This window comes from Vombatus ursinus, unplaced genomic scaffold (assembly GCF_900497805.2).
Source record: "Vombatus ursinus unplaced genomic scaffold, bare-nosed wombat genome assembly UNPS02014768.1, whole genome shotgun sequence".
In the NCBI taxonomy this organism is placed as follows: Eukaryota; Metazoa; Chordata; class Mammalia; order Diprotodontia; family Vombatidae; genus Vombatus; species Vombatus ursinus.
The window spans coordinates 3,017,556-3,033,082 of record NW_020954546.1 but is presented as its reverse complement, the minus strand read 5'-3'; the positions used below and the strand labels follow the sequence as shown (position 1 = coordinate 3,033,082).

The window sequence follows — 15,527 nt, the reverse complement described above, 5'->3', positions numbered from 1 at the left end:
TACTCTCTTACTCCTAGTTAATTCTGGGCCACGCTCATCAACCATGCCAAGTGTCTGTCCAAGACACATGTACTGAGGGACCAGTTTTACAGTTGTCCATCCAATCCCATAGCATAATCTGAATGATAAGCATCCACAATCCATTTTGTTTGTCCAGTGTAGATGTTGGGGCTGAACTATTTTGAATAATTATGGATCTCATTTAGGAGATTCTGCAGGTCTTCAAGGTTTGACACAACTCGAACAATGTCAATCACAGCAGGAGCACCAGAGGGATCTCACCTCCCATAGGGGGTCCCACTTTGATTTGGAAATCTGCTAGGATGGTGGTATACATCTCTCCAGTTTGATGCCTCCCTTGATAATAGCCAGAGATGGACCAGGAAAGTAGAATCAGTGGAAAGAAGATGGAATTGGAATCTTGAAGTCAGAGGATCTAGGTCTGCTATATCCTAATTATGTAATCTTGAGCAAGTGGCTTTACACCTTGGGGCCTCCTACATAAAATGAAGTGATTAGACTGGGTGATCTCTAAAGCCTCTTTCAGCTCTAATCTCCCAAAGTTCTGATATAGTCTAAAGAACACTGGATTCGGAGTTAGAAGACTCAAGTTTGTTGGGGTTTTTTGTTTGTTTGTTTGTTTTAGGCAATTGGGGTTAAGTGACTTGCCCAGGGTCACACAGCTAGTAAGTGTCAAGTGTTTGGTCTGAGGCCAGATTTGAACTCAGGTCCTCCTGACTTCAGGGCTGGTGCTCTATCCACTGCTCCATCTAGCTGCTCCTAGAAGAGTCAAGTTTGAGTCTCAGATTTGCTACTTAACAATCCGGGTGACCTTGAGTAAGTAATTCCACCTCTCTTGGCCTCAATTTCTTGATCTGCAAAATGAGGGTGGGGGTAGATTAGATTAAAAAGCCTCTAAGGCCCTTTCCAGCTCTAAACCTATGACCTCATTATCTTTCAACTCTATAGTCTGTCAGATCCTGTTTTCCATATAGCAACTAGGTCATCTCTTGCTTTGAGAATGCAGTTTGTTCATCACCTAACAAATAAAAATCCACCTCACCAGAGCCTACCTGAATGAGCTCCTGAGCTCAACAGACTGAATGCCCCAAGCACACACCCTCAGGCCATATTTTATAGTTATATCTCATTCCATCAAAATGAAGGGAACCCTGCAGCTATAAACCTTCAGGTTCTAGGTTGATCTTCTCATCTAGCCAGAATGTTCTTGACTAAGTGATGTGATTTCTACCCCCCAGATCTCCCCAATCCTCACATCACAGACTCCAATCCCCACAATAGATGAGCTGTCGACCATCCAGGAAAAACTCAAGGCCACACAGCAAGAAGTTAAGGCCAAATACAAACTGGCCAATACAAACTGGCAGTGCACTGGCATCAGACCACTGAGGAGACTCTGCAGTTAGGCAGATACAGACTCCTGACCTGGAATCACTGGTCTGCTCATCCTTGGAAGATGCTGGAGTATTACTCTATCAGAATTTCATTGTCACCCTAGATTGGAAAATCTATAGTCTTGCCCCTTAAACTCTCATTATTCAATTGTTTCAGTCATGTCTGAATCTTCCTGACCCCACGTTGGGGTTTTCTTGGCAAAGATGCTGGAGTGATTTGTCATTTCCTTCTCCAGCTCATTTGACAGATGAGAAACTGTGGCAAACAGGTTTAAGTGACTTGCCCTGGGTCACACAGCTAGTAAGGGTCTGGGGCTAGATTTGAACTCAGGAAGATGAGTTTTCCTGATTCCAAGCTTGGTGCTCTATCCACTGCATCATCAAGCTGCTGCTTAAACTCTCATGGAAAGTGCTTAATAAAGTGCTTGTTGACTCGTTCCACATTCATGGTATTTTTCACCAATGGCTGATCTATGACACATAACTAGATCTTAACCCTCCAACCCACGACCCCTCTTTCACGACCAAGTCAGGTTGAAAGGAAGGAAGAAGTCATGAACAAGGCATGCTGGACTCCAGAAAACAAGAGGGGAACCTCCAGCGTCTTGTCCCCTGGAAGGGTTCTAATCCAGAAAATCAAACCAGGTGGTTGGGAAACCCCACACAATGCTTTTTGGTACATGTTCCCTATCGCTTTACCTCCACCAAACTGAAGCTTCAGGGTTAGGAAGTCATCTTAGGAGGAGTGGTAGTGGTTTTAGTTCTCACTGGCATTTTCTAGGTTATGTGAGCAACAAAATGGAAAATTAAACATTTTCTCTGATCTCCATGACCTCTCAAATCTCTCCAAAATAAATTAGGAGCCATAGATAAAGAAATTTCAGCTGTCTCCATGGTCTAGGACACTCAGAATCCAAAAGGTTTAAGAAAAAAATCCAAAGCCCATGAACCCAAGTCACTGACCCTACCTCCCATGCTACTGGCAGTAAGAATGCATTAGCAGGTCCAAGGATCCAAGGCTTACAACAAAACCCACTCAGTCTCCCCTCTTTCCAGTGCCATGTAGACAGCCCCCAGCTCCAGTTTGCAGAACCTTGCTCTGCTTTAATAGACAGCCAGTATGGTCATAGCCCTTGAAGTGCAAAAGTCTGCCAGGGAAAGACAACCCCATAGCATCAGTGCAGCAACACTGATTTACAGTGCCAGTCCAGAGAACTGAGAAACAGAGGGAGCAGGACAGGACAATGGGACAGAGAAGTCTGTGAAACACTTTACTAAGCCTTCTACTAAACCTGAGAGGGAAAGCACAGCTTCTAGATGGTACTGGTTCTGACAACCGAAAAGTCACTTGGAATAACCTAGGTTAGTTAACTAGGAATTGCTCAGTGTGGGAGGAGCCTGAAAAGCTTTCCAGACCCAAAGGAAACCACCATATGAAGGAAGGGAGTCAGAAAGTGAGCAAAGGGAAAACTGGGGTGGGGGGAGAGGAGAGAGAGAGAGAGAGAGAGAGAGAGAGAGAGAGACTGAAATTACCAAAGAAGAAGAAAAGAAATCACCCAAGAAGAAAAAAACCCAAAGACTTTGAACAGAAACAGATAAATCAACAGGGAAAACATTAACTGAAGGAAATATGGCCTCCAAGATCTAATAAACAAGGTCAGAGATCTATGAATAAATATTAAAAAAAGAAAAAGGAAAGCGATCCAACACTTGATGAGAGAGAGGACCCCGTGGAATGTGAGGAAAACATGGAACAACAACATGGTATCCCTGAGTGTTTCAAAAGAGAAATTAAAATTATGGGTTCAGGATTTATGGCCTACACAGCAAAAATAATGGAGAGAATAGAAAAATTCAAATCTTCAATGACAAGTCTCACCAAAGAACCAAAAGAAAGAATGCAAATGTACAGAAGTGAAGGACAATCTAGAAGAAGAAAAGCAAACATTTTTTTAAAAAAATAGCATTAAAAGAAAATAAGCCCACTATGCAAGCAAACTCTGCTCTGGATTATAGGATGCATAGACATAACCTAAGGACCAAAAGAACAGGACAAAAAACTTTAACATTATAATGCAGGAAATAATAGGAGAGAACTGCCAGAAACTTCTGAACACATAAATAAAATACCAATTGATAGAATACACGGACCACCTCCAGAAATAAGTCATGAGTGAAAACTACAAGATACATGGGTTATATTTAACACTTCAATTCAGAAACAAGTTCTGTGAGTGAACTGGTGAGGTGTCCTCTTTAAAAGACAAACAGTGGGACAGCTAGGTGGCGCAGTGGATGGAGCACCGGCCTCAGATTCAGAAGGACCTGAGTTCAAATCCAGCCTCAGACACATAACACCTACTAGCTGTGTGACCCTGGGCAAGTCACTTAACCCCATTGCCTAGCTAAAAAATAAATAAATAAATAAAAGACAAACAGTAGTGTCGCTGCCATAAACCAACTCACCATTAAAAGAGAGCTATGCTCTGCAACATGTCATTCTGTGACTTACTTTCCCATGCCCTCAGAAGTGTTTCCCCAGGACCTGATCATAGCTTGCATCTGTTTCTTCAGCTCATCTCAGTCACATTTCTGGCTTTTCTGCTTACCTCTTACACCCAGCTTGGATAGCCTAAGCATCCATATGAAAAAATCACTGGACGTAGGTTCTAGTCTTGTCTCTGCTATCCTAGTGAGTGGGTGACCCTGGGCAAGCCCCTTAACTCATCTGGGTTTTTGCCTTTCTTTGTATCCCCAGTGCTTAGCATAGCTGTCGGTACATAAGAAACACTTAACAAATATTTGTTTGACTGATTCTCTGGGCCTCAGTTTCCTCCTCTGTAAAATAAATGAGTTGCACTATGGTGTGTCTTGCAGCTTTTAAGGGTACAAACCCATGATCCATCCATGGTTACTACTGCACCAATAACCTGTATTTGCTTAAGACCAGATTCATTGTTTGTGATGTCCCAATCCATTTCTTTTTTCTTTTTAATTGAATACCAATCTGCCAAGGAAGTTAGCCTGTGCTATGTTACTCAGAGTTCATTTCTCTGCCTATATGTAGCACTCATGCCTTCACCCAACTGTCTAGCTCTTCCCACCATCTGTGTGATGTTCTTAACACATAACTTCCTGCCACCTAGTGGTAGGATGTGACAAGCACTGCCTCTATCTTCCTTAGTCAGGCTATTATGGCACCATGATTTCATTTGTGCTGTCCCAGTCAATAGGGAGTGATAATGGGAATATGGAATCATGGCGTGGAAAGGATTAATCCTGGAGGCCAAGTAGCATCTGAACAAGGATGTCTTTTACTAGAGAGAGTGACTTACCACAGTTTCAAGAGAGCTATCCTTAAAGCCAGGAAGCTCTGAGTTTGATTTTCACCTCTGAGATATACTGTGACCCTGGGAAAATCATTTAACCTCTCAGTGCCCTAGACAACTCTCTAAATTAGAGAGAAGGTGTAGCTCTTTGTTAGTAGATGGTGTTCCCTCTCCTGGGAGTTCCCCATACCAATGAAATCACGGGTCCAATCCCTATCCTATCCCCCAGCATTTAGCATAATGTCTAAGCACACAGTAAGTGATTAATAAATGCTTGTTGGTCGATTGATTTAAGGTCTCCAACAAATGATCATTCAGCCTCCACTTGAAGACCTCCAGTGAAGGGAGTTCCTGCCTCCTAAGGCAGTCCATCCCATTCTTGAATGGCTCTAATAGTTGCAAAGCTTGTCTTGGTGTGAAACTGCCTCCCTACTCTGCCCTCCATTACCAAAAGGCCAAAGGAGGGGGAGAGGGGCAGGGGTCATATCTTGCTTATTTTAATTGTAAACAAATGAGTTCTGATGATAGGATGTGTGTGTTAAGCTATGAATTTGTGAGCATTAAGGCTATTCCCTGTTAACTCACAGGCTTTGTTGAAGTTGGGGGTACCCTAGTTTGAGATACTAGGTCCTGACAACACATTCTTGCTATGTACTGGTCATTCCTTGCTGAGGGCATGTTGGATCTCATAGAATTTCATAGTTGGAAAGGCATTTTAGAAGCCATCCAGTTTAACCCAGGCCTGAGAAAGAATCCCCTCTACCTTTGTTCAAAAATGCTATTTAGATTACAATATTCAGCATGAGTCCATTTATGCCTCTTACTGTTTTTACATAAAGAAATATTTTATTTTGTCCAAAGCCCCTTCTGCACCTATGTATGTTATCCTATGACTTTTATTATTTTTATTAATATGGGTTATTATAGTTTTTCAATACTAAACCAACCCTGCATTCCTGGTAAAAATCTGACTTAGTCATAGTGCATAATGTTTTAAATATGTTATAATAGCCTCTTTGTTACTATATTTTTGTCTCAATAATCACTCAAAATATTGCTCTAACTTTTTTTCTCCACTTTATCTCTCTTTGTTGTTGAGTCCTGTCTGACTCTTTGTGATCCTGTAGACCATATACTGTCCAATGGGGATACGGATGTAGTTTACCATTTCCTTCTCCAGTGCATTAAGGTAAACAGAGATTAAGTAACTTATCCAGGATCACACAGCTGGTAATGTCTAAGGTCAGATTTGAACTCAGGTCTTCCTGACTCCTGGCCAAGTGCTCTATCCATGAGCCACCTACTGCCTCACTATCCCCCTTTGGTTTAGGTATTAGGACCATATTTGTCATAAAAGGAGTATGGCACAATCCTTTCTTTCTCATTTTTACAAATAATTGTATGAAATTCAATTAATTATTTTTTGAATGGTTGATAGAATTAACTTCAAAAATTCATCTGGTCCTTTTTTTTTTCTTTAGAAGTTCCTTTAAGACTGCTGTTCAATTACTTTTTTTTCTGAGATTGGGTTAAGTTAACCATTTCTTATTCTACTAGTCTAGATACTTCATATTTTTGTAATTATCCATTTCATTTATGAGTATTATTGGCATGTAATTAAGCAAAATATTTTCTAATAGTTTCCTTTATTTTCATTTGTTATAAATTCTCTTTTATTTTTTAACAATATGGTTTTTGGGGCAGCTAGGTGGTGCAGTGGTTAGAGTGCCAGCCCTGGAGTCAGGAGGACCTGAGTTCAAATCCGGCCTCATACACATACACTAGCTGTGTGACTTCAGGGCAAGTCACTTAACCCCAATTGCCTCATAAAAAAAAATTGGTTTTCTCTTTTATAACAGGTTATCTAAAAATTTATCTATTCTATTAGTTGTGGGGTGTTTTGTTTTGTTTTTTTTTTTTTTCAAAAGACCAACTCCTGGTTTTAATTATCACTTCAATGAGTTTTCTGTTTCCAATTCTATGTCTTCTTTGATTTTCAGAATTTCTTTTTTGTATTTTGTTTTGTTTAGTCTAAGTCATGTCCAACTCTGTGCGATTCCATTTGGGGTTTCCTTGGCAAAGGTACTAGAGTAGTTTGCCATTTCCTTCTTTAGCTCATTTGACAGATGAGGAAACTGAGGCAAACAGGGTGAAGTGACTTGCCCAGAGTCACACACCTAGTAAGTATCTGAGGCTGGATTTGAACTCAGGAAGATGAGTCTTCCTAACTCCAGGCCCAGTGCTCTATCCTGTGCACCACCTAGAGGTCCTGATTTTTGTGTTTGGTTGGGTTTTTTTTTTATACATATCCAATTTATTTATTTGCTCTTTCTTCTATTGATGAAAGGGTTTAAAGATATCAACTCTCTCCTAAAGACTACTTTAGCCACATCCCAAAAGTTTTGATATGTTCTCTCACTGTCACTTTCTTTAATGTAATTCTATGTTAGTTCTTGATCTTTGACAGACCAATTATTTAAATTATTTAGTCTCCATTGGTTCTTTTAAGTGAAGGAGATTAGAGATTATGACCTTGAGTTTAGAAAAATCAGGAGAATAAGCCACTGAGAGGTCTGAGAATGAATTCCGTGTTCAGATTTGCAGCCACCCAACCCGATTTTGAGGCCCAGAGATGAGAAGAGAGGAGCAGTCTGAATTGCAGTATCCAGCCCAGAAATGACTGAGACAACGACTTATCTAATAACAGTGCCTCGTTTGGATGTGAATTTCCTGACACCAGTGCATTAAGTCTGAGCCCAATCTGCCCAAAGATTGAAGTGATATAGAAGAAATTGTGCCCCCTACTCAGGTGTTGGGGGAAGGGTTTACACTTCTTTACTTTCTATCTTCAAAATGAATATCCCTTTATAAAAACTAAATAATCACAATGATCCGTCACAGAAATAGTCTGTTACACCCCTCCCGCTCCTCTTCCTCCCAATGTCTGATTCTTTCACTTCTCCAATTTTTCCTTTATGATCCACCCTTCAAAGATAAAGTTTTGCTTGTGACTGTTGCTTCCCCAGCTCTGTTCTCCCTCTCATATTCTTCTTCCCTTTCCTTGTCTCCAGTAGCTGGGCAGCTAGGTAAAGCAGTTGACAGAATCACGAAGTTCTGGGTCTGGAATCAGGAAAACCCGAGCTGTTGACAGGGAAGTATCAGTAGAAAGTCCCCCACCTCCCTTACCCCATATCATATAGTGGGAAGGTGGCTTCCCAAATGGGATTCTGATCCCCTGAACTTTTTCTTTTCTAGAATTCTACCAATATTGAGACTTTCAGGGCAGGATCTGACTTTCTCAGTCCCTAATTCCTTTGTCCTAGGGAAGTTTGCTGGAGTTTGCAAAGATCCAAGACCTCTCGGTTGAGAATTGTTTAGCAATGTTTTTCCTGTCTCTGTCCCTATCTCTGTCTCTTTTTGTTTCTCTCCCCTCCTCTTCTGCTTCTATCTCTCTCTCAGTCTCTTGGTCTCTCTCTGACCCTCTCTAACTCTCTCTCTATCTCTCTTGCTCTGTCTCTGTCTCTCTCTCTCCCTCCCTCTCTGTCTCTCTGTCTCTGTCTGTCTCTTTCTCTCTATCCCTCAGTCTCTCTCTGTCTCTCCTCCTCCTGCCCTTTAGCTTATCTATTCCAGGATATAAAGCAAGTTAAAAAGGACTTTGTTTTTGAGATGAAGAATATCTCATCTCCAAAGGGTAGGAGAGTAATACAGAGCAAGGACTGAGCCTGGGGCAAAGAACCCTAGAGCTTCTGTTTACCCAGGATGGGACCTGTTGCTCAGCATCCTGAAGATTCTCCATCCAGAATTCGGTGACCTTAATGTTTCCCTACCAGGGAATGGTTCAACCATGGATTCTCCTGGCTACCTCCTCCTTGAGTAGTTTTCCATAGTCCCCCAGAGGACATCTGACATTCACCATCTTACATCATCTTCTGCCACCTTTCCTGGTGCCATACTTCCAGGTTCCTCCTCATAGCTTCAGAAACAGGAGACATGCATTGTTCAAATATATACCTGGGGAAGTTGCCCTTGCCATCCACCAGTTTCCCTGAACTCACATGGAAATATCAGGAAGATGAGGAAAAAAGCAAAGGTAAGCCACGGATTAGTCAGGTCTAAGTATTGGGGAATGAGACTTGGGGAGGAAAAGGCTCATAGCCCTGCCCAGACTTCTGAGCTGAGGTGGTGGAGAGAGGGAGGTGAGAAGGGAAGATGCTAAAGCCCTAGTATAAGTTCAACATTGATGAGAAAAGAGACTCTATTTCCCCAGGCCATCCTCTACAGCCAGAAACCTGGCCCCAAGATGGTTCCCTCCTCCACTCCCACTCCCACTCCTCCTACTGCCAGATATCTGCCCCCAGGATGGTTCCTACTCCCACCCCCACTCTACCTACTGCCTGAGACCTGGGTCCAGCATGGTTCTTCCACACCCCCCCCACCCACTCCCTCAACTGCCATATGTCTGGCCCCAGAACGGTTCCTCCCCACCCCCACCCCACTCCCTCAAATGCCAGATATCTGGCCCCAGGATGGTTCCCACCCCCACCCCCACTCCCTCAACTGCCAGATATCTGCCTCCAGGATGTTTCCCCCCCCCACTCCCTCAACCCTATTTACCTGGCCCCAGTATGGTTCCTCTCTCCCACCCCCACTCCCCCTATTGCCTGATATCTGGTCCCAGGATGGTTCCCCCCTCTACCCTCCATTCCCACTCCCTCTACTGCCAAATACCTGCCCCCAAGATGGTTCCTACCCCCTTCCCCACTCCACCTACTACCTGAGACCTAGTCCCAGGATGGTTCCTCCCCCTCAACCCACTCCCTGAACTGCCAGATATCTGCCCCCAGGATGGTTCCTCCCCCTCTCCACTCTCACTCCTTCACTCTCCTCACACACATCACCCCCTTACCTCACCCCCTTCTCCAACATGTGAGGCCAGGCTTGTCTCTTCAATTCCCAGTTTGCACTGGAAATCCTACCTCACTACTTAGCACAGTAGCTCTCTCTCCCTTGGGTTTCCTCCCCATCATGCCTCTTTCCTGCTCTTGCCCTTATAGCTCAACACAAAGTTACTGATTACAACCACAGAATCCCTTCCTGCCACCAGGTATGAACCTGAATTCTGCTGCTCTGTGGGGCTAAATCTATGTCTCATATCCAGAGTCCTGGCTGTGAAGAGGCAGGAATGTTCACAGCCTGCCCATCTCTTCTCAGTAGCAGTTGCAGATAATCCCAACATTTCCTCTGTGTGCCAGAGAGCCCATAGCCTCAACTTGAGGTTTACAATTGGCTAAGGGAGGGAAGGGCCTTCATTAGCCAAGGGCCATTCAAGTGGACATTAGGTTTGTCTGTCCAATCCTCATCTTCCCTCTGTGTCTTTCTCTCTCCCCAATCCCATTGCCCTTTCACCGTTCTGCCATATAAAGATCAGTTAACGAAAATTCAATGAGCATCTATTAAGTTTCTACAATTTGCAAGGCATTGTTCTAGATTCTGAAAATTTAAGGACAAAAATAAAGCTTCTTGCTCTGAAGGAGTTTACATTCTACTGGAAAAAAATGAGAATGTTCAGCCTTGAGGAGACTCAATGGGATCAGAAAGCTTAACTTCAAGTAAACTTGTCTTTAGCACAGTGTGGCACATTGAAGGTGCTTAATAAATGTTCAATTGGGGCAGCTAGGTGGCACAGTGGATAAAGCACCGGCCTTGGAGTCAGGAGGACCTGAGTTCAAATCCGGCCTCAGACACGTAACACTTACTAGCTATGTGACTTTGAGCAAGTCACTTAACCCCAATTGCCTCCCCCCCCCCCCCCAAAAAATGCTCAGGGACTTGACTTGTGATTGGGACCAGAAGCCAGAGCTAAGAACTTTGGGGAGAAGTAAGAAAGTTATCTTGATGAAAAAAAGGACTTCTGAACTGTCCCAAGTGACAGAGCCCAGAGGAGGTCAGGCTAAGACCAACTGCCTTGTCCATGGTATTGTACAGCATTCTTCTGGATCACGTAGGCATTGAACTTGATCCTCTAAGGACTTTTTCCACCCTGAAACTCTGGGATTCTATGAAATCATAAGCCCTTTCATGGTGCTTTGAGATCACTAGAAGACAAGAGTAATACATTAAAGGCACAAGTATAGGTAAAGAGAAGACACAACTGTCCCTCGTTGCTGACCACATGATGGTTAACAAAGTGCTTTGAGATCCTGAAATGGCTAGGGAGCTGAAGGCTACCCTTCTTCCTCAGATGTGGTACCTGGGGAAATTGAGCCTGCTTCCCTATCTAGACTCTGGGTATGCAGACTGAGAGAGGGGAAAAACACACCAATTTTCTCCCTAGTCTGACTATCCTAGCAGGAAACCTGATGTAGGGGTGAGATACAGACTGGGAGTCACAAGATGTGGGTCCTATTTCTGTCCCTTACTAGCTGTGTGACCTTAGGTAAGTCACTTAGACTACATCTGTAAAATGGGGTTAATAATATTACACTACCTACCTTTCAATTCAGGAAAGTGCCAGGTGATACAATGGACAGAGTGTTAGACTTTGAGTCAGGAAGATCTGAATTCGAATCCTGCCTTAGACACTGCTTATGTGACCCTGGGCATCCCTTTCTCAGCTTCATTTTCCTCATCTGTAAAATCATGTGTAATCATAGCACCTACCTCCCAGAATTATTGTAAGAACAAAACCTCTCAGAGTTATTATGAGCACAGCGCCTGGCACATAGTAGGTACTTTATAAATATTTATTGGATTGGACCGAAATGAAGTAATATATGTAAAGTGCTTTGCAACCCTTAAAGTTATGTAAATGCTAGCTACTGGATTATAATTATTATACATATGTCCACCAGCTGGTGTCAGCAATATTCCCACCATCCCCCTTCATATGGAGAAAGTCAACCCCCAGGAATCCCAAGAACTCCAGCCATGTAATGAGATACCCAGATATCTGCATGGTACCAGAATTGAAGATTCCACACAAGGACTGGGAGTAAGATAGCAATGGATGAAACAGGCACAGTATCCCTAATCAAGGGTTTGGGCAAGGCAGTGGGTATAGGAAGGGGTCAACTATGCCACTTGATCCAGTCCCTTCTCCCCTCCAAGATGTCTAACTCCACAACTGAACACAACCTTGGGAAGAAGGAAAACCAGACGAGAGGGAGGAGATCACATGGGCAGAGAGGCTAACTGGGAAAATTGTCACTCTAAACCATCCAGCCCACCACAAACAGAAATAACCACTGGGATAATGAATAATGTCAAGGAAGAGTCAGACTCGAGGCTAAATTCAACCAACTCTCTAACTCTTAGAGAATGCACTTTGAGTCTTTCCCACCATGATTGTTTCCCTGACCTCTAGTAAAATAAGGTCTCTGGGGAAGGGGGGTGAGGAGGGGCCATGATTTTTGGAATATAGGAATGACAGGGGAGACTGGAGAAAGGGAGGCAGGACTACCCATCCCATTTGCCCAGCCAGGTCCTGTAACATTCGAAAACACAGAGTTAAATTCTCAACACAAAAGACCCAAGTGTCTGCAGACCACCTCATACGTCCCTTGAAGTGGCAGAGGCTAAAGGTGGGTAGCAAGTCTGACAAGAGAGCGAGGGGCTGCAAGGGAGTTCCACACATTCCCCCAACTCTTCTCCTGGATCTGGAGAGAGCAGCCCTGTGAACATGCCTCCTGGACCTCATGTCAGGCCTCATCCTCTGAATTCCTTTCTGTCTCCTTGGGTTGGCAGGACCTCACCCACAGCCTGAGTTCTCCCATGGAGGCTGAACAGGTCTATGCAGCTCAGGTGAGGGGATATGAAGGCCCCAATGACAGAGAGGGGTGGGGAAAATTCAGATTCTAAATCCCAGTTGTGTCCAGAATAATCATGGATCAATCTCCTCTCTAACCCCCCCAAACCCCAAAGCACATTCCTTTTTTCTTTGCCTTTCCCCTCCACACCCAGCCACCACCCTTACATGGGTCATGAGGGACCATAGTGAAGCATTCCCCATCTTGGTGAGGACTGAGGCCTAACTTTTTTTGTGGATCCTCCAGGCCTTGGGTAAACTGAGAATCAGCAAGACGTTTATCATAGAAGCACTCTGGGCCTCGGTGAGTTGAAGAGGAAAATCAACCTTGGACTGCAAGAAAAACAGCATAGAGAAATGGGGACATGTAGGTCCTTTTGAGATAGTGACAAGTTTGGAACTGGCCACAAGCATGGGCTACCCTGGGTGGAGAAGCAAGAGGGAGAAGGGAGCTCAGTCTCCTTAAGTCAAGTAGAATGAAGGGAGAACTCAGGAACACCTTCTCTGGAGCCCCATAGTAAAGGGTGATGAGGAGACACAAATAAGTGTTTTGCTCATGTCCCTATTGCTTTACTCCCTTGAGTGGGTTTGGAAATACCAGGGGACAAAGGAATGAGGGAGGTTGCTGACCCCCAACTCTCTAACTCCTAACAGGCCCAGGTAGGTCCTGAGAGAGTGAGGTATGAATCCAGCAGAACCCTTGCTCTCCTAGGTAAGTAGGTCCTCTCTCCACGGGGGAAGGCAAGAAGGGACTACAGTATTGTAATAATAGCTCACATTTGTACAGAACTGTGAGAGCACTTTAAGAGCATTCTTTACATAGAGCACTTTACACATACCATTCAACAACCCTGGAAGGTAGGTGTTATTGTTATTCCCATTTTGCGGACGATGTAACTGAGGCAAATTCTTAGGGAGAGTGGTTGAGAGAGCGTGGTTCCAATGAGCGCCTGAACAGGGGGTAGAGTGGAGGGAAGGGACCTTTACTGTGCCTTGGAGGACAATGTTCCCCTGGGCTGTCTCTTACCTAAAGCCTCTCCTGTCTAGGCTGCCTACATAAACATGTGATCCTGTCTCTCATTGAACAACTAAAGGGATGCTCCCTTAGTCGGAGGATGGACACTCTGATGGGACTTCATATGGCCCTCAATGCCTGGATCATGCTCTCCAAAAACAAGGTAATTGGGGAAGGGGAGGGTGAGACAAAATTCACCGGGTGCCAGGTGGGGCAGGAAGTAAGAAAGAAAATAAAGCAGCTGGTAGAAACGAGAATAGGGGAAAGCCAATCTGAGGGGACGAGAGAGTAAGGTAGGTGGTAATGAGAATATAACCTAGGAAACAATGCAGGTATCACATCCAGGCAGAGTCTGGCTTCTCAGATTCACCCATCCATAAATTAACATTTCTTGAGGGTTACTGTGAGAGGAAGCACAAAAGAAAGAGATAAGGTAGTCACCTGTACTAGGAGAAAGATGGAGAAAGGGAAGAGACATTTATTAAGTTCCTACTATATATGCCAGATACTGTACTAAGTGCCTTTTACAAATATCTCATTTGATCCTCACAACAACCCTGGGAAGTAGGTGCTATTTCCTCTTCACTATATAGTTGAAGAAACTGAGGCAGACAGATGTTAAGTGACTTGCCAGGGCCATGTAGCTAATAATTGTCTGAGGTTGGACTTGAACTTAGTTCTTCCTGAATCCAAGCCCAGTGCTCTAAAAATTGTACCACCTCACTCAAATCTTCTTAGGTTGGAAGCTCTATAGAAGGGTAGGGAAGGAGTGTTCTAAGTATTCTATCTCCCAGCCCCAGGGAGATACAAGGAGCACTTCATTGTACTGAAATTCCCAGATAGGTAGAGAGACACAGTCCCTGTTCTCAGGTAGCTCTTAATCTGACCACAGATGACTCAGTACTTGAGCGAGAAGCCAAGGTGTTCACATAAAAGTGCATAAGAATTTGGAGAAGACTCAATATGGGTTGAGATACATGCAGAGTAAGAGAACACTGATTCAAGCTTTAGTAGGAGTCAGGCGTCAGGGTAACAGGAAAAACATCTCCTACTTTCTCATTCACATGCATACACTCCTCCCCAGCAGGAGCCTATAGGGGCCAAGAGCTCGCTGACCAGGGTCCTGAAGTTGCTGGTGTTGGGGAAGAGCCCTACGGACAATGTGGCCCTGGAGGCAGCTCTGTGCCTGAGCTTCCTTGACCCTGAAAATTCCATAGCACGTGAGTTTCTGCTCCAGTGCCTGACCCAAGGAGAAATGAAGAGAAAGAAAAAGGTGTGGGGCTGCAGACAGGGAGGCTGGGCTGGGGAATCTTCCATCACAACCAAGGTTGTCCTTCCTTTGTCCAAGAAGGCCAACACATGCCCTAGTCCCTTCTGGCTGTGTCTTCCAATGGGAAATCAGTCGGTAAACATTTATTAAGTACCTACTGTGTGTCAGGCACTGTGCTAAGTGCTGGGGATACAAAAAAGGACAAAAAAAAACCAGTCTCTGCCCACAAGGAACTGAGAGTCTAATGGGGGAGATGATGAAGGAGAGGGGGAATGGGGCAGAGATCTGAGAAACCAGAGCAAGGAGCTAAGTGAGCTCTAGGTTTGCCCATTCTTGAGTTGATTGCAACATCAGGGAACATGTGTCTGACGTGTGTGTATTTAGTGTGTGAGTGTGTGTGTTCACACTGAGAAGCCCTCGAGATTAAGGAGTGCTCACTGCCCCCCTTCCTCCTTTAACAACCACCCCACCCCACCCTGATTCACCACCCAGTTTTGCTCCATCTCCAGAGAAGGCAGACTTGGTACTGGGAAGAGCACACTGGATTTGGAGCCAGACAAGCTGGCTTTGAATCCCAGCTCTCATATTTACTTCTCTGTGGAGCCTTGGACAAGTCATCATTAAGCTCTTCTAGGCCTGTTTTCTTATCCACAAACTATGTATGTGTTGGAGCTGGTATATGAGAGGAGGGGGG

General features: G+C 44.2%; 1 protein-coding gene across 1 annotated transcript in view; it reads left to right on the top strand.

Moving 5' to 3' along the window:
- The first annotated feature begins 5,898 nt into the window (after positions 1-5,898).
- HEATR9 (HEAT repeat containing 9) overlaps positions 5,899-15,527 on the top strand; it is a 14,767-nt gene continuing 5,138 nt past the window's right edge. The window contains 10 exon segments of the mRNA XM_027862452.1: positions 5,899-5,933; positions 8,704-8,834; positions 11,596-11,735; positions 12,221-12,236; positions 12,239-12,324; positions 12,488-12,544; positions 12,796-12,852; positions 13,203-13,260; positions 13,596-13,726; positions 14,648-14,968. Of these exon segments, the coding sequence (XP_027718253.1) occupies positions 5,899-5,933; positions 8,704-8,834; positions 11,596-11,735; positions 12,221-12,236; positions 12,239-12,324; positions 12,488-12,544; positions 12,796-12,852; positions 13,203-13,260; positions 13,596-13,726; positions 14,648-14,968 (1,032 nt within the window).